Source organism: Protomyctophum parallelum (genome assembly GCF_964188405.1).
Source record: "Protomyctophum parallelum genome assembly, chromosome: 7".
In the NCBI taxonomy this organism is placed as follows: domain Eukaryota; kingdom Metazoa; phylum Chordata; class Actinopteri; order Myctophiformes; family Myctophidae; genus Protomyctophum; species Protomyctophum parallelum.
This window is the reverse complement of record NC_139705.1, coordinates 5,864,927-5,883,021: the sequence shown is the minus strand read 5'-3', so window position 1 is coordinate 5,883,021 and position 18,095 is coordinate 5,864,927. Positions and strand designations below refer to the sequence as shown.

The 18,095-nt window shown below is 42.1% G+C and overlaps 2 protein-coding genes across 2 annotated transcripts; both read right to left on the bottom strand.

Annotated features, from left to right (window-relative positions):
- Positions 1 to 593: 593 nt before the first annotated feature.
- LOC310861227 (tubulin alpha-1C chain-like) lies at positions 594 to 6,253 on the bottom strand. Its single transcript, XM_083768586.1, has 4 exons — positions 6,160 to 6,253; positions 4,610 to 4,835; positions 3,746 to 3,894; positions 594 to 1,682 (listed from the first exon to the last, which is right to left on the bottom strand). Exons 1-4 carry the CDS (start codon positions 6,160 to 6,162, stop codon positions 708 to 710), a joined length of 1,353 nt encoding a protein of 450 aa, XP_083624712.1. The 5' UTR covers positions 6,163 to 6,253; the 3' UTR covers positions 594 to 707.
- Positions 6,254 to 7,973: 1,720 nt separating this feature from the next.
- LOC310862303 (tubulin alpha chain) lies at positions 7,974 to 13,731 on the bottom strand (the record flags this gene model as incomplete). Its single annotated transcript, XM_083770138.1, has 4 exons — positions 13,671 to 13,731; positions 11,197 to 11,419; positions 10,402 to 10,550; positions 7,974 to 8,954 (listed from the first exon to the last, which is right to left on the bottom strand). Exons 1-4 carry the CDS (start codon positions 13,671 to 13,673, stop codon positions 7,974 to 7,976), a joined length of 1,356 nt encoding a protein of 451 aa, XP_083626264.1. The 5' UTR covers positions 13,674 to 13,731.
- Between the last annotated feature and the right edge of the window lie 4,364 nt (positions 13,732 to 18,095).

The following is an 18,095-nucleotide window of genomic DNA, read 5'->3' as shown; positions in this document are numbered from 1 at the left end:
GTAATCCAGTCTGGCAGTGTGCCGCGGGTTCGACTCCCGATCACTTTGGCCTTTACTGCATGTCTTCCCCCCCCGTCTCTCTCCCCAATTCCTGTCAGCCTACTCCTGTCTGTCCCTCCATAAAACAATAAAGGAGAAAGCCACAAAGAAAAAAAACATAATAATAATATGAAACTTATATATATTGGTGTGAATTATATAGGCCTTTGGTGTGATGTTTTGTTCCAGACTTTCTTTTCGATAGATTTGCAACTTTGCTAAATGTGTTGAACCTCAGCCTAGCCCAGTATAAAAGAAAAGCTGCCAAACACTGACTGCCATCTAGTGTTGAATGATCACAAGCGTGTGTGGGTTCGATATTTTTAACCATGATATTATTGACACAAAATTTATTGTTAAACCAACAATATACATTTTGTAAGTAAAAAAAAAGAAGTCATATGCTGAAGTGACTACTGCATTATGAGTGTAGGGTTCCGGTCATCAGTACCAACAGACAAGGCCAGAAATTCAACCACAAAAAAGAAGACACACTGTCCCCTACAGGAGTGGAAGTGACAACAGAATATGTTACTTATTGGTATAAGGTTTATCTAAATGTAATCTAAATTTAAAGGACAAACTTGTGCTGTAAAATAATTTATTTTAAAGCAGACAATTTGCACACAACAGAAAGGAGCAAAGCATTACAAAGCGTCTATGCCAGTCTAGTATTCTTCTCCTTCATCATCACCGTCGGTACTATCCGCCCCCACCTCTTCATAATCTTTCTCGAGTGCTGCCATGTCCTCTCTAGCTTCAGCAAACTCTCCCTCCTCCATACCCTCACCAACATACCAGTGCACAAAGGCACGTTTTGCATACATGAGGTCAAATTTGTGGTCAAGGCGGGCCCAGGCCTCTGCAACAGCAGTGGTGTTGCTCAACATGCACACAGCCCTCTGGACCTTGGCCAGATCTCCACCAGGTACTACAGTGGGGGGCTGGTAGTTGATGCCGACTTTGAAACCAGTCGGGCACCAGTCCACAAACTGGATGGAACGCTTGGTCTTGATGGCGGCGATGGCAGCATTGACATCTTTGGGCACCACATCTCCACGGTACAGAAGGCAGCAGGCCATGTACTTGCCGTGGCGAGGGTCACATTTCACCATCTGATTGGCTGGCTCAAAGCAGGCATTGGTGATTTCGGAGACTGTCAACTGCTCATGATAAGCCTTTTCAGCAGAGATGACAGGGGCATAGGTAGCCAGAGGGAAATGGATACGGGGATATGGCACCAAGTTGGTCTGGAACTCTGTCAGATCAACATTAAGAGCACCGTCAAAACGAAGGGAGGCTGTGATGGAGGACACAATCTGACTAATGAGCCTGTTGAGGTTGGTGTAGGAAGGACGATCGATATCGAGGTTCCTACGGCAGATATCATAGATGGCTTCATTGTCCACCATGAAGGCACAGTCAGAGTGCTCTAGGGTGGTGTGGGTGGTCAGAATAGAGTTGTAAGGCTCCACCACAGCAGTGGACACCTGAGGAGCTGGGTAGATGGAGAACTCCAGCTTGGACTTCTTGCCGTAGTCAACAGACAGACGCTCCATCAGCAGGGAGGTGAAACCAGAACCAGTTCCACCTCCAAAGCTGTGGAAGACCAGGAACCCCTGAAGACCAGTGCACTGATCAGCCTGAGGAGAGAGAAGTATAATAGTCATTGGGGCTTCAAGCCCGAAAAGCTTTGTATTAATTGTTCTTCTCCTGCCGTGATTTTGAAAGTTCCCATAAGGGCCATAACATAATATGAGACCAATTTGCCTGATGGGGTTGCTAGATCAAGATGTTGAAGTCCAATGCCTCGAGTCTGATTTACATTAAACTTGCTACACACATCTCTCTACAAATTTGCCTCAAGATATAAAATCCCTCTGACTACATTTTCCACCATTTAGATTTTTAATAATACATTTTTGACATCTCCTACACGTAGGTCAAATCAAATCAAATGATATAGCACATTTACAACAATCAGAATTGTGTGCAACAACATAGTCACAGGACTTAGCTGTCAGCTAAGCTAGAGAAAAGAAATTAGTCTTAAGGAAATATTGAAAAAAAACCAATAGTCTGAGCACTTCTAATTGTAAGGGGTAGACTGTTCCAGCGCCTAGGGGGCAGCAGCACCAAAGGGCACAGCCCTTTAAGTCTAGTTTTGGGAACCTCCAGGAGCAGCTTGTCTGCTTGTTGTGCCACAAGCTCCTCCTCAGCCAGCAGCCAGCACAGGTGGGGCCTGCTCCACAATCACCATCAGAGACTGCCAATATAAGCTGCTGAGAGCCGGCGCCCGATGCTTGGACGTTGCCTACTGTGGTTAGTGTTACCTGCAGTTTAGAACCAGTTCCTAGCATATACCTTAGCGTTGTGCATATTGTAGATCTTCTATTTTTGTTTTTGAGAGTTTTTCTTGTGGTAGATCTGCTGTTTTTGTTCTAACTTTGTTCCAGGCTCCCTCCACAAACCCAGTGTCTCCCAGCTCCACCCCTCCTTCCAGGACTCCCCTCATGCTCCTGAACAAACAAAGTTTGAAATGAATTTCCTTTTGTTCACTCCTGTCTCAGTGTCTTTGCCTTTGGGGTCCCCACATTTGGCTACTTAACACTTTTGAGCGTAACACTGCTGCCCTGACTAAGGTATACGGTTCCACAAGTTCAGCGGGATAAGGAGGAGACAGCCCATGTAAAATTTTAAAAACAAATAAGAGGACCTCAACATTTTATTCAGATTTCTACCTTATACAAAGCCTCTCACGTCAAGGAATGTTTGCCTATATTCGCTGAATGTTCGACTGTTTTTTGACAAATGTTTGCCTATTATGATGACATGTTCAGAATAGGGATGCTATGATTCATATCATAAATATTTCGCTGAATATTGTAATCGCAATTATTATTAATCATATTCATTAATCGCATTAATCATTAATTTAAGTTTTCAGGAAAAGTACAATTTTATAATATTCTTAATGCCTTTGTTGCTCATTGTGCTCACTGCTTATTGCTCCCATCTCCGGACAAAGAATATGTACTGACCTCTGAAGGATCTATTCTACACACTCTCTCCCAGGTCATGGTGAATACGACCTGGGAAGTTGGGCAACATCTACTGTCACGTTTGACTGACAATGGAATGCAGACGTGCATGATCAGTGATCACTCCCAACTCGTAAGGGGTTGACGTGCCAGTAAAAACAGTCTGACACTCGGTCAGATGTTGCCCAACTCAGCACCAAAGATTGACTTGGGTGTGAGAAAGCATTGGAGGAATGGGGAATGGGGTTGTACAATGTTCTGGTTGTTAACCCTTGTTGTGTTACGGTGACGAAATGTGGCCACGGTGCAACAGCTGACCAAATAATGTTTTTTTTATTACCGGTAATTGCTTATTTTCAATTAATTATGCAGCCATATGTAAAATTATTTTGTACACATGGCCGCTAGATCGAGTTTGTCTCAACATCACCAAACTAACTAACGGAAATGTTTAAGCTCGTGAAACTACCGGTATAATGTTTTTGTCTTTGAAATTGAACAGCAGGGGGTGGCAGCTTTGCAGAAAAAGGGCGAGCCATCTGTAACTGTCCAATCATCATAAAACCTCTTATTTATCTTCAATACAGGTGTCAGAAACTGTCAACAACCCCTCGCTATTTATATTATATTACTATAACTCCCTATTGCCTAAGACTACGACTCACCATTTTGCGGGTCCTGTCCAACACCAGGTCAATGATCTCCTTGCCAATGGTGTAGTGTCCGCGGGCATAGTTGTTGGCAGCATCCTCTTTGCCCGTGATCAGCTGCTCAGGGTGGAACAGCTGGCGGTAGGTGCCGGTGCGCACCTCATCTGAGGAACAGATTGTATATGGTAGTAATCTCAATATTAATGTTATCCTGTTGTTAACTGGTGATTGTACATACCATATATATTCATTCATATAGTTACTGTCCATACTGCAAATTGTACAAATATTCATACAGATATGCTCACTGTATAACGCATTTAGATACTAAATTCTCATATTCACTGTTGTACAACTACATTCCCTTCACTACCAATAAGATGTATATGAATTCATATTCACTGCTGATAGATTGTACATTCTGATTAGAATTTTGATAGACTCTACATTATGTTAACCCATTCTGGGCGGGAACCCCTTTTGGTGTTAGCATTATGTTATGCTTTAGCTATTGAAAAATAGCAGATCTACAAGCTCGTAGGTCTGCTATTTTTGAAAAATCGAAGAACGACTGACATAGAAACATAGCTTTTTCAGAAAACTGTCAGGATGTAGACATTTTTAGAATCTGATCTCAGGTCAGAATGGGTTTTAAGTCATTGATTCAGAGACACGGTGCAGATGATTCCTATTCCTATTTCATTGTTTTTAGTCTTTATTTTCATTCTTATCTATCTTGGTTCGCCTTTTGACTCTCACCTATACCTCTCCTGTGCTTCACTCTGCTGTTGCTGGTAGGATACAGGGAGCGAGTTTTATCTCATCTATGTCTTGCAACCTTAATTCTGACATTTTTGATCCAGAGCAGATGAAGCTTACCAATGACAGTTGGTTCCAGGTCTATAAAAACGGCCCTGGGAACATGCTTTCCGGCCCCAGTCTCACTGAAGAAGGTGTTGAAAGAATCGTCTCCACCACCACCTCCACGCCCGCCACTGGGCATCATTCCGTCCGGCTGGATCCCATGCTCCAGACAGTAGAGCTCCCAGCAGGCATTGCCAATCTGGACACCAGCCTGGCCCACGTGTACTGAGATGCACTCACGCTGGATGGAAAGTTAGGAAACATACAGACACTCTTGTTTTTAAAACATCCCGTCAAATCACTGGGGTTGGGAGAACTGGCTACTTGTGCTGATTGTTTGTTTTTATCGTGGAAATACGCCATATACCCACATGACGATGAAAACTCTGAACTCTGAACCTGAAACATAATCATTACACAATAAAATAAACGAGTCCTGGTCCTGAAGTGAAACAGGCTGGGAGGAGTTAAGGAAAGAAGGCTCTCATTGTGCGGCACAAGATATACCATGCACAAGATACCATGACCACACACCACCTGACAAGTTGCAAGCTTAAATTAACTCAACTACTCAAGACAGAATGTTCTTTCAGTTCAACAGTTCATTTTCAGGCAAAAATACACAACACATGTGGTGGCTTATTAGTCATCCTTTTGCCTGAATTTAAAACATGTGATAAACCACGTACGGCAGGCAAAATAATCCAATTCATTTGTGTCAGGTGGAACTACTACAGCTATGAAATAATACACACACATTGTATTACAAAGATTAAAATGTGGGTGTATTCATCAGTTGTGGGGGGAAAAAAAGCTTGAACAGAACATCTGCCTTTCATGCTGAGGCCATAGCCAAGTCACTATGAAATGATCATCACAATTATAACCCTGAGAAAGCATGATTCACATTTCATCCTATAGTGCTACACCCGTAGCTCTTGAGCCAGTGTAAGCTCACAAGAATATATATTTCTGCTGTCGGGAAGAAAGTAAGAAACCACCTAACTCCAAAATGTTCATTTTTCAGAAAATGAAAACCTTCTATTATGAAAACAAAGCAATACTGCCTTATCAAAGTTGGTGTTGTGACTTTTTATATTGTCAATTACTTGCATGAGAGGGGGAGAGGTGGTGGAGTTAGGTGTTTCATTTAGCAGACAGTTTGAGGGTCCAATGGAGTTGTCCAAAGCGCTTTTTAATATACTACTTTTCATTGGTTCAATATTTTCGAAACAACACACAGATGTAAAGGGTGTTCGATAGCACTGATTATTTTAACGGCAGGACATTTAAGGATGAGTGCCAAAGAATGCACAAGTCACAGACTGTATAGCTGTCTGTGACAATGACAGTGTTTTAAAACCTCATAATAAAATACTTATTTAGAGGAGTAATAACATTTAATAACTAAACGATGTGGCCATTCCCTTTTATATATATGTTTTATTCATTTTATTCATCTTTTAAGATCTGAACTTAGCTGCCACACTTTGTCAATCAATGTAGGCCTATCCTTCTGAACATCAAAACAAGCAAACAAAAACATCCCCTGTTGATATACTCACCATGTTGTCTGTGTATGAGAAGTCTCGGATGAGATGAGATGAACGAAAAAATAAGTTATTCTTACAGGTAGACCTTCAATGAGACCCGTGTAAGAAGTTTGGTAAGGAGTGTGTGGTTGGGGTGGGGCCTTATATAGTTCTAGCCGGCAAAAGAAGGGGGGCGCTGGATCCGATTGGCTGCTCATCACATGATTCCTTTTCTATTGGATAGACAGAGTTATCTTTTTCCATTGACACGCCATGATGACGTATCTTTTCAAGAAAGTGGGACAGTCACAAGAGAGTGTCTGTATAACCTCCTCTATACTATACCATTTCACTGGAATGTCAGACCTTTCGGCTTGAAAATGTTTGCCAAATTGATTTCTTATAGTAACAAATAGATTATTAACATACTTTGGAATGGGAATTTGTATTTAGCCTGTGACTTATTGGTCTTGAACCTTTTCACGGCAGGGTAAACACAGCTGCCTGTTGTGGGTTTGTTTTTCATGTATGTGTTAGGTGTGCTTGCTTGCTTGCACGGACAGTCTGTCCTGTACAGTTACATTTCCTGTTCGCACACAAGCGGCTAATAGGGCAGGCCTTACCTTTATTTCAAAGCACAATAGCATGCCTTAAAAGGGTCTGTTCATCCTCTGTTCATCGGTGCACCTGATACCACAAATCAACAATCACGAGTGAAGGCTGCCTCTTACACTCATCTGTTTCCACATGAGTATTTTTGATAATCCACCTCTACCTCCAGATCGTCCAAGAAAAGCCACCAGTTTCCCAGGACATGGATATGCCACTTGCGTGTCAACACTCCAACACATATCATCAACCTCCTTGCCCATTCCCTATTTAAAAATAAATATTCGGTTTGTTCAATTGGCATCCTGCTTTATGAACCTATATAAAACCAAAGGGATATATGAATATTTAGATGTTAAGCATCAAGTCAAAGCATTTCCAATGCTTGTAGCAGGCTCGGTCTCCGGATGAAATGACTGCGGGGCAGTTGAAAATGGCGAGGGGACACATCTCATTTTGATATAGTAAAACAATGTACATAAAACTTAAACTGAGGGGACAGAATTTGCAACTGAGGGTATACCACTGTGCCAGGCACCCTCTGGCACCCTATAGGGAGCCAGGCCTGGCTTGTAGTAGCCAGCTGTGGTTTATGTGCATATAATTTGTATACATTTTTTACTTTAATTTATTCCATTGTGAACGCGTCTCACATTCACGGCAGATTTAAATATAACTATCCATACATTTGATGATGACAGAAAATCTATCAAGCAGTGTAAGATTTTCTAATTGAAAACCCTCACTCAATGAATAACAAGGTTGTCATTGGTCATCTGCATACATATACTGTATGTAGTACTGTCTATAAGCACTTATAAGAGATTATGCATGTGATGAGTGCGTTACCTTCTATACTTTATCTATGTTGGTCATCAGTGATTAGTCTTGTGCACAAGGGGAATCAGTCACAGCTGCTGCATACAGTAGGTTATAGAAATAGATCAAAAACAGGGGACAAAAGGACTGTACTGTACTGTACAGTAATAGCGTGCACAAATAGACTTCAAAGTAAATGGCATATATTGTTGGTACTGTACAGTGCACAAGAAATAGCTCCTGAGAGTCATAATGGTTGAGCATTTTATTAAATTACACCAAATTGATCCAAACTTTTTCGACAACCAAATTAGCCTTTCCACAACAACAAAACAGTGTGCATTGTTTATATGATGTGCATTTATAAGATACTCCCCGTTGATAGGTATCAATAGAAAGTAATTTTCCAAATAAAACACTTAATACTCTTCTCCCTCCTCCTCTCCCTCACCCTCAATTGAGTCAACTCCAACCTCTTCATAATCCTTCTCCAGAGCTGCCATGTCCTCTCTGGCCTCAGAGAACTCTCCCTCCTCCATACCCTCACCTACGTACCAGTGAACAAAAGCACGCTTGGCGTACATCAGATCAAACTTGTGGTCAAGGCGAGCCCAGGCCTCTGCAATAGCAGTGGTGTTGCTCAACATGCACACAGCCCTCTGGACCTTGGCCAGATCTCCACCAGGTACTACAGTGGGGGGCTGGTAGTTGATGCCGACTTTGAAACCAGTTGGGCACCAGTCCACAAACTGGATGGAGCGCTTTGTTTTAATTGTAGCAATGGCAGCATTAACATCTTTGGGCACCACATCTCCACGGTACAGAAGGCAGCAGGCCATGTACTTGCCGTGGCGAGGGTCACATTTCACCATCTGATTGGCTGGCTCAAAGCAGGCATTGGTGATTTCAGAGACTGAGAGCTGCTCATGATAAGCCTTTTCAGCAGAGATGACAGGGGCATAGGTAGCCAGAGGGAAATGGATACGGGGATATGGCACCAAGTTGGTCTGGAACTCTGTCAGATCAACATTAAGAGCACCGTCAAAACGAAGGGAGGCTGTGATGGAGGACACAATCTGACTAATGAGCCTGTTGAGGTTGGTGTAGGAAGGACGATCAATATCGAGGTTCCTACGGCAGATATCATAGATGGCTTCATTATCCACCATGAAGGCACAGTCAGAGTGCTCTAGGGTGGTGTGGGTGGTCAGAATAGCGTTGTAAGGCTCCACCACAGCAGTGGACACCTGAGGAGCTGGGTAGATGGAGAACTCCAGCTTGGACTTCTTGCCGTAGTCAACAGACAGACGCTCCATCAGCAGGGAGGTGAAACCAGAACCAGTTCCACCTCCAAAGCTGTGGAAGACCAGGAACCCCTGAAGACCAGTGCACTGGTCAGACTAAGGAGAGAGGATATAGTGGTCAGTAACAGTTCATTTTAAGGCACATATGACACCTGCATAAGCATTGCATGACATCAAAATGTATATTCATACATTTTTGTTCCACATGGTGTCAACTGTCATTAACCCATTTTGGGCGGGAACCCCTTTTGGTGTTTTAAACATTGTTATAACTTAGCTATTGAAAAATAGCAGATCTACAAAATAGCAGATCTACAAGCTCATATGAACTTGTAGGTCTGCTATTTTTGAAAAATCGTTAAAATGTGCCTCAAATCTTTCAGAAAATTGTCATGATTTAGAAGATTTATTTTTAAATTTCGACGTCAGGCTTAAATGGGTTAAGGGCTACAGTACTTGTCAACAGTGTCATCATGACAATCAATGACAAGCTCTTCTGTGTATGACATTGTCATAGTTACAATTTACAATTTAGGCATTTAGCAGACGCTCTTAATCCAGAGCGATTTACAATAAGCAAGAACAAAAAACATGGTAATACATCAAAACATAAAAAAGTCATCATGAATCCTACGTAAGCTTAAGAACCTAACAGTGGCATATCTATCTAAGGAAATTATGTGTATACATACTATAGTGCTATGTCTACATAAAGTGCTATTTAAATTACATAATTTGAGCCTGTGCATATGCCTGTAGGAGGTCGAGGCCAGGGCAAGTACTACGGCAAGTGCTGTGGGCTAAGATGGAGTCTGAAGAGGTGCGTTGTTTTAGGATGGGCTTGGTAGAAGACAAAAGATGTTGGAAATGTAAGGAAGAAAATGTCCTGTGGTTTAAGTACTAGGTACTGAGGAAACATGAAGATTGGTTGCGACAAAGATGACCAGAATCTTCTGTGAGATAGCACACTTTTGCCACAAGGGGTCAGCAAGGTACAACGTGCATTAGTGACTGCAGGCCCCAATGCAGCCAGGCTGATATTGAGAAACTGGAAGAGAGTATGTACACAGGGGCTCACACAGATTGGACCCAATTTATGACTGAAACTGCATCGTATGAGTATTTGATTGACATAAAGAATATTCAATTAAATCCAAATGAGATTTATTGGCATGAGAAAACATACGTTCACATTGCCAAAGCAAGTGTCCAAATACTATAAAGTATGAGTATGAGTGTAGACGGGTGTTGTCCTATTAGCGTACCGGTAGTTTTTGACTGCTTGTTGTTTTTTTTTTTTTTTTCTCCTTATATTTTTGTCTTTTTCTTTGCCTTGAAAATGTATTGATGCCTTTTAACCTGTACCGATTCTATGTCTCAACGTGGTTGCTGTCGCTACTATGACACCTGACATTCCAGGGATCAATAAAGGTTATCTCACATTCAAATTAAGTAATTATACATTGGCCCATACAAAACAATTATCCATTTTACATTGTACATCGTACCAAAACAATAATTTATATACTCTAAAACGACTTACCAGTTTGCGGACCCTGTCCAACACCAGGTCAATGATCTCCTTGCCAATGGTGTAGTGTCCACGGGCATAGTTGTTGGCAGCATCCTCTTTGCCAGTGATCAGCTGCTCAGGGTGGAACAGCTGGCGGTAGATGCCACTGCGCACCTCGTCTGAGGAAACAACGAAGAGGTTTGACTGTTGTGGATTCATTGGAATATTACTGTAGAAGCCATTTTTTTACTGTGTTTTGAGAATATTCTGTTGATTATTGGATAATTGGTTTGTTGTTTTGGGCACAAACGGCCACGCCTCCCAGGCCTAGGCTTTAATTATGGACAGGTGTGGGGGGAGAATTCATGCACCTACGACGTGGAGACATGGTTTTTACCAGTAGCACAGAAGAATGAGTAAATGTTTGTATACTGCACTTTTCCAGTAAAAGCAAAGCAAAATTAATGCAACTTGTGGACATTGACTGGGTGCATCAGTGGGTTTGTCTTTTTGAAAGCCGACAAACAATTACATTGCAAATGTAACTTTTCTTTGCACAATTTGATATTCTGACAGAATAGGAGAAGAATGACATTGTTTTGGTGTCCTAATATAAGTAACAATTGTATATAATTTGATTTTCATTCTTGTCTATCTTGGTTTGACTTTTGACTATTACTATCACCTAACACCTCACGCCTATTTCACTCACTGCTGCTGCTGGTATGATACATCTAGGGATCAATCAAGTTTTATCTCATCTTATCGACAACAACAACCTTAATTCTGAAAGATATGCATTTATCCAGAGTAGATGAAGCTTACCAATGACAGTGGGCTCCAGATCTACAAAGACGGCCCTGGGAACATGCTTTCCAGCCCCAGTCTCACTGAAAAAGGTGTTGAAAGAATCGTCTCCTCCTCCAATGGTCTTGTCACTGGGCATCTGTCCGTCCGGCTGGATCCCATGCTCCAGACAGTAGAGCTCCCAGCAGGCATTGCCAATCTGGACACCAGCCTGGCCCACGTGGATGGAGATGCACTCACGCTGGAAGCAGAAAAGGGTCATTACAGCATTTTTTAATTGCAATCCTCTCCACTCAGTTCATAACATCACATTTCACTTAGATCATTTCACAGCCTGTGTATCATATTATTTAGAGGAAAGAAGAAGCAACTGAACACAACTTTTGTCACATCATCACCAATCTGAGAACTCATCGTCAAAAAATGAAGGGAAAACAGCGCCCTCTTTTCCTTTGAATTGAACAGTCTGTCTTGAGAGACTACATCATCACTAAACCAATATATTTTACCTGATATAATACATCAAAATATATTACAAGTATATATATATATATATATATAGTAGTCCCACTCTTCTTTAATATTTCAACATGGAATTGCACAAAAACACAAAAGATCACTGAGTCACTGAGCATCATGAAGCTACGCAAGGAAAGGACCCACCCGCCTCAGACATCATGAAGCTTTTTGATTGATTTATTGAAGTATTTATTTCACAGTTTGCAGAATTACAGTATACATTCCAAGCACAACTCAATACAAGAACTGTTAACTGTGAGTGGACGACACCATAAAGCATTACACTTGTTTACAGAGGGTCCGCCGTGTTTACAAGAGGGTCCACCGAGCTAAATTAATTTAGTCCCTTGTTTGTGCCGAATCTGGGTTGCACATGGTTTGTTGAACTCCCTCTGGTGTTGTGGGTGTGGACTTCATTGACATTAAGGAAGTATTTACTATTTAGACAGGTACATGGGTATCTTGGTGGTGTATCGAATCTTGTGGACCAGACCCATTGCAAGATGTTGTACTCTGTCGTCAACCCTAAGCCATTCCAGCCTGTCAAAGTGGGCAGGGGTGAGGTGGGTTCGGGGGGGTGAGGCCCAGTAGTAGCCTGGTCAGTTTGTTTTGGGAAGTCTGGAGCCTTGTTTTAAGGTTTATAATGAAAACCTTGAGTCTAAACAGTATATTTCCAAAATCATCTTTTGACTAGGCTACTAGTACTATAGTATAGGCCTACTATGTAGGCTGAAAATTACATTTAAGACAAACAAATTTCCATTATAGCCTACTTTAGCAACCAATTGTTTTCTAGCACACAATAATGCACCCAAGCATGTAGAGAACAGATTATCTGTGTCATGTATAGAGGCTACTCTGCCTCTTTAGAATACCGAAGAGACTGGTTGATTGATTGATTGATTGATTGATTGATTGATTGATTGATTGATTGATTGATTGATTGATTGATTGATTGATTGATTGATTGATTCATCATAAAAGTAGGTAAACTGGGAAGAATATATAAACAGTGAGGGGAAAAGGGGTGGGGGATTCAGATAAGATTTTAGGGGCCAGTTTTGAATTGCAGCCACCCGTAGGTGCCCTTTGAGAGCAGTTTTGAAGGAGTCAAGGGATTCACATTCACATGTCTTATATAGGGCGCTTGTTTGTGCCGAATCTGGGTTGCACATGGTTTGTTGAACTGAACAAACCATGTGCAACCCATATTGTTGTGCGTGTGGAGCCTGGACTTCGTTTAGATATGGGTATCTTGGTGGTGTATAGCGAGTCGTGTGGACCACACCCATTGCAAGATGCTGTAGGCCTATATACTCTGTCCGAATCTGTCGTCAACCCTAAGCCATTCCAACCTATCAAAATGGGCAGGGTGAGGTGGGACCACCACATCTTCCACATTTTTCACCACGATGAAATGCACATTATGTTACTTTTGCAGTAGAAAATACAAGTATTTTAGAATATGTAGAAGAATATTTATTTGATATAATGCGTCGTGGTCAAGATTAACTATAAAATAATATTTTTCAATAGGCCTTAAAATATTCCAGAATAATAGACAATGCCTAGATCAAAATTGCATAGGCCTGCAGTCTAAATTGGCAAAATGGCTGACAAACTGGTTAGCCTATACGAAGGAGCCGATGGTATTTGAGCAATTGAATCCGTGCCACGGATTCATTGTTCATCTTGACAAAGGTTTCGCAATGGTGGCGATATAAAGCAATGCATTTGAATAAAAAATAACGGGCTAGATGGTGCAATGCGCAATTTTTTTTACAGACTATGCAATGATGTGACAGCTAGGCATGCAGCACAGCAGGTGACAATGGGCTTGAGGGAGGCGCTCAGAAAAAAAAAGCTCCTAAAAGCATTCCATTAAACCCGTCCAAATAAATAAAGACAATTAAACCAAAGGAACCCCAGTCCACAGTGTAATAAATATGTGGTCGTAGGCATATTATACGTACCATGATTGCTTGTCGAGATTATGCAATGTAATATCACAAGGCTATAGTGCGGTGCTTCTTCTGCAGGAGTGGGGTGAGGGTCTGACGCAAATCTGATAATCTGCGTCAAACAGGCTACAGTATAGCTGTCTGAGGGGGGCACGTGTACACATAGGAGCCAACCAGCGCCCGCGGCCACCTGCTTGATTGCCTACATAGCAGAAAATACCCTTTAATACTATAAATGATTTATTTTTTTCTCTAAATCAAGAGAACCGCAGTTGCTCTCTCTATAGCTCTTAGACTATTCAATAGCTTACCATATACACAAAGCCAAACCGTTTTGTCATTCATCTGAAAAGATTTTAAGTTTGTAGTCGGACCACATGCAGCTATATAAAAGTGTGCCCCCATCAGTCCATGAAGAGCGCAGGTCTCGGCTATGCCTCCCACTGCAGGGCCTGCAAACCTCGGAAGGCATGCAGGCATAGGCTATAGCCAATTGGAATGTAAAAAAATCACACCCGTGTGAACTGAGTGGTGCAACTCCCCCCCCCCCCCCCCCCCACCCACCTCTCTCTCTCTCTCTCTCTCTCTCTCTCTCTCTCTCTCTCTCTCATTAGCAGGCAACAGTGCAGCACTATCCCTCTCTCTGTTTCTGGCACAACAGCGCCCCTACTGGTACTCATAGTCATATACTGGTGCTCATTAACGTCACATAGGTGGGTGAACAACACACGGACACGGACATTGCTGTTCCTTGGAGTGGTTGCACCACAAAAAAAAAAAAAATGTATGTAATATTATGATTTGTGTGAGTTTTAGACAACATTTGGAGTAGGTCTATAAAGTTATAAACAAAATGCAAAAATAGGGGGAAATCTATATAGTCCAATATGGCGAGTTGCATCATGATCCAAGGAATCAAGGGAAAAATATATTTGATAGATTTTTATTTATTTAGATTTAGGCATTTAGCAGATGCTAAATGCCTATATAAGAAGCGTACCAATGACAGTGGGCTCCAGAGATCTACAAAGACAGCCCCATGGGAACAGCCCCAGTCTCACTGAAAAAGGTGTTGAAAGAATCGTCTCCTCCTCCAATGGTCTTGTCACTGGGCATCTGTCCGTCCGGCTGGATCCCATGCTCCAGACAGTAGAGCTCCCAGCAGGCATTGCCAATCTGGACACCTGCCTGCAGGCCCACGCTGGAAGAGAGAACTATATACATTGTCTGACTCAAGTTCAACAGAACACAGAAGGTATAAAATGTGAGTGAGATATTATTCAAGTTAATAACCAGTTTCTAATTGCATAGTTGTATTGGAAACAAGCTGGCTTTCTTTTTCGGGTTTTAAATACTCTTAGTATCTGCAAACTGTTAATAAAGGATGAACTCAATCAATTGGACGATGAGGAGACTGCAGTGCGCATATCATGTGTAGGTCATGTTATAAAATAACAGTAACAATATTTGAAAAATAAAACTGCTTCATTTAAACAGCAGACCTATTAGAAAGCAAATGACGAGGACAATGCAGTATAAGTGTCCAATGTCCATTACCAATACCAACATGTATATTTAATGACTGTCAGGTGGCCATGCTGACAGTGCATTAAATACATTCCATCTATCAGCCCATGGATAGGGTTTCTTTGGACAAGGTCCATTTGATGAAGAAGAGCTCTGTGTGTCTGCACATCACCCATGGGCTATACTACCATGATGAGCAAGGACCAGTAAGGATAAGATATAGATAGGATAGCCTACCTCAACCTCCCAGCCCATTGTGAGTATAGTAGTGGTTGGAAGCGTATTATTCATTCTAACCACACCAGTGTTACCATGTCTACTTATTATATGTGATTATGTGACTTTGGGCTTGTTTATCCATGTTATCTCTGAAGTTGCTTGTAAATTTGGCTTTGTTGTATATGCAGGCATCGGGTCTGGCTTGTAAATTTGGGCTTTATATTGTTTCCATAATGTTTCTTCAAGTCAAGCACCCCCAAATCAACGTGTAGCACTAGCTTTACAGATTTGTGTTGTTAATATGTTTAGGGAAATCTGCTCAAACGTTACTCTTTAACCTGCTTTTTACTAAGATGCCCAGAAAATCGGGATGAACCTGTGTAGTTTATGGCTGCTCCAACAGTAGTGGCAACATTCAACAAACGGAATGTCAAGAAATACACCACGGTGGCTGAGAGTGAGACCAGAGCCATAGAGTAATGGTTGAGACGAAGCAGCGCGAGGTCATAAAAGATACATAACGTCAGTCTTACACAATACCCAATCTTTAATAATAATAATACATTTTATTTATTTAAAGGGTTTTGATTGTCAACCTTTTGTTCTGGCATGGCTTTACAATGCATGTCACCTGATTCAGTTAACTTGTAAATTATAGTTTTAATTAAAACGATCATAAATTGCTGTTGCTGAATGTACTTCTCATATAGCCTTTCTCTTCTTAGTTCTTAGTTCTTTCTTCTTCACTAGACACGTAGGCCGCCTAATGGAGTTTAAACTGTTCAGTCATGTAGATGAGGGAGATATGGGCCAGAGTTACAGATTCCCAACCCCCTCTCAATCCCTCGTCCCAAGAACTTGCCGTTGCTAGGAGATGGTGGACAACGGAGTCGCCAATACAGCCTATATCCACATAAACCGCCTCCCTTTAGCCTGGTAGTCACATGACCAAGCTGAAATAGCAGCACACTAACAAGCAACATTTCAGCTGCCCCGGGGGGGGGGGCGCCCCTGCCTAGATCATTCTCTGCCTACTTGCCTTGTGTCCAAGGAGACAAGTGAGCTTGTGACAAATACATAATTCATAATTCTATGTGCTATAAATAGAAATGTTGAGTCTGAATATTACTAGTAGTCTCATTAATAAGATTACACTCACATTATTTGTATGTTGGGCAGCTATCTATGACCTCCTAAATACAAGTTCAATGTGTAACGTACCCCCTGTGCTCATAATATACAGCAAGTGCAATAATTAATATTTAATATTTTAGAATATCAGGGCCACTTTGTTTGGGTGTCATATGTTCTCCGTGCAGGATCGAGTGCAGGCCGGGTTCTTTCATTCAGTGGAGGACCACTCCTATCTTGAACTTGAACATCCTCCTCTCTCCTCTCAGCATTCAGCTGTCCAGCTATAGGCCACTCCCCCCTCCCTGTCTCACAGCTGCTCTTCTCTCCCCGCAGGCACACTGTCGCGTGCGCCAGAAGAACCTGACGCCCTTCTTCTTCGTGGGGTTTTTAGACAGCTGGTGGATGGATAAGAAGCTCCACCTCCGCGGCTGACTGACGCGGAGGAGAGCGCGTCCGGGAAGCTGTCCGTCGCGTCAGTCAGGCGTGGAGGTGGAGCTTCTTTTCCATCCACCAGCTGTCTAAAAACCCCACGAAGAAGAAGGGCTTCAGGTTCTTCTGACGCGTCTTGCGCGCGACAGTGTGCCTGTATGGTCTGAAGAACCTCGGCATGGAGCCAGCGTGGCTTCCTGTTCTGCTCTTTCATCCCACTCACAGATGGTCTGTTGTCAGTCAATCATTTCCACAATTATCCAGTGAATGAATTTCCACAGGGCAAGTTAGTATAGTGTGGCTGTGTGTTGATTGCTTTTCATGCAGTAATTTATGTTTTTTTTAGGTATTAAAAAGGTTACTTAAATTGTCACTTCACTGTCATCTGGGGACCTCCTCAAAATCATGTGGGGACCCGACCCACCGACTGTCCCAGATCACTTAGATTTGAGGCAGAATAACCTGTGTAAACTTCTTTTCAAAATGCTCTCAGTATTCAGGGTATATATCTTGAGAACAGGCAGGGCATTCAAGCTCATCTCATGTTGTAACCCTAGAGACGATGCTGTTAAGATGCAATCTTGGTTGACCAGCCTGTTCTATCACACAAATTACAGTTAATTGCTGCAGTCTTCGTGACGTGACCATAATGAGAAAAGGTCAAATCATGCATGAAAATTGTTCCTTAAAATGCTCAGAACAAGACAAGGCAAATGGATCAAGAGCATTCTCACATTCTAATACAGCCTGAAAACCTCACTCTGGCAGCCAACTTGCCTTAATTGTTAGTCACTAGACTTCCAATCCACACCTCCTGGGTTTGAATCCTGCTGCCGCCACTAACAACCGCCGTTTTACCGGGGGGGGTTTTTGGCCCGGGAAAGTATCGTTTTAGACTGCAACGGAGGGGTACCGTCTCTACCGAACTTGAGCCACGAGAGACACCACCGAGCGTGCTAAAGTTCGGTAGAGTCGACTGAGCCCTGTTTGAGTTTTACCCCGATAGGCACAGATTAGTCAATTGTCAATTGTTACCATATTATTTAATTGATGCCTTAAACAAGTGTGCTTTTGTTCACTGGTATGTACAGTGAGGGTATGGAGGAGGCCATAGGCATAGGGTGTGTT

What these genes read in the sequence shown, in the direction of transcription:
- LOC310861227 (XM_083768586.1), bottom strand. An exon ending in CCTGGAACCAACTGTCATTG is followed by an intron (nt 3,895 to 4,609) that starts GTAAGCTTCATC and finishes TCTGTTCCTCAG; the next exon opens with ATGAGGTGCGCACCGGCACC. An exon ending in TGGACAGGACCCGCAAAATG is followed by an intron (nt 1,683 to 3,745) that starts GTGAGTCGTAGT and finishes CTCTCTCCTCAG; the next exon opens with GCTGATCAGTGCACTGGTCT.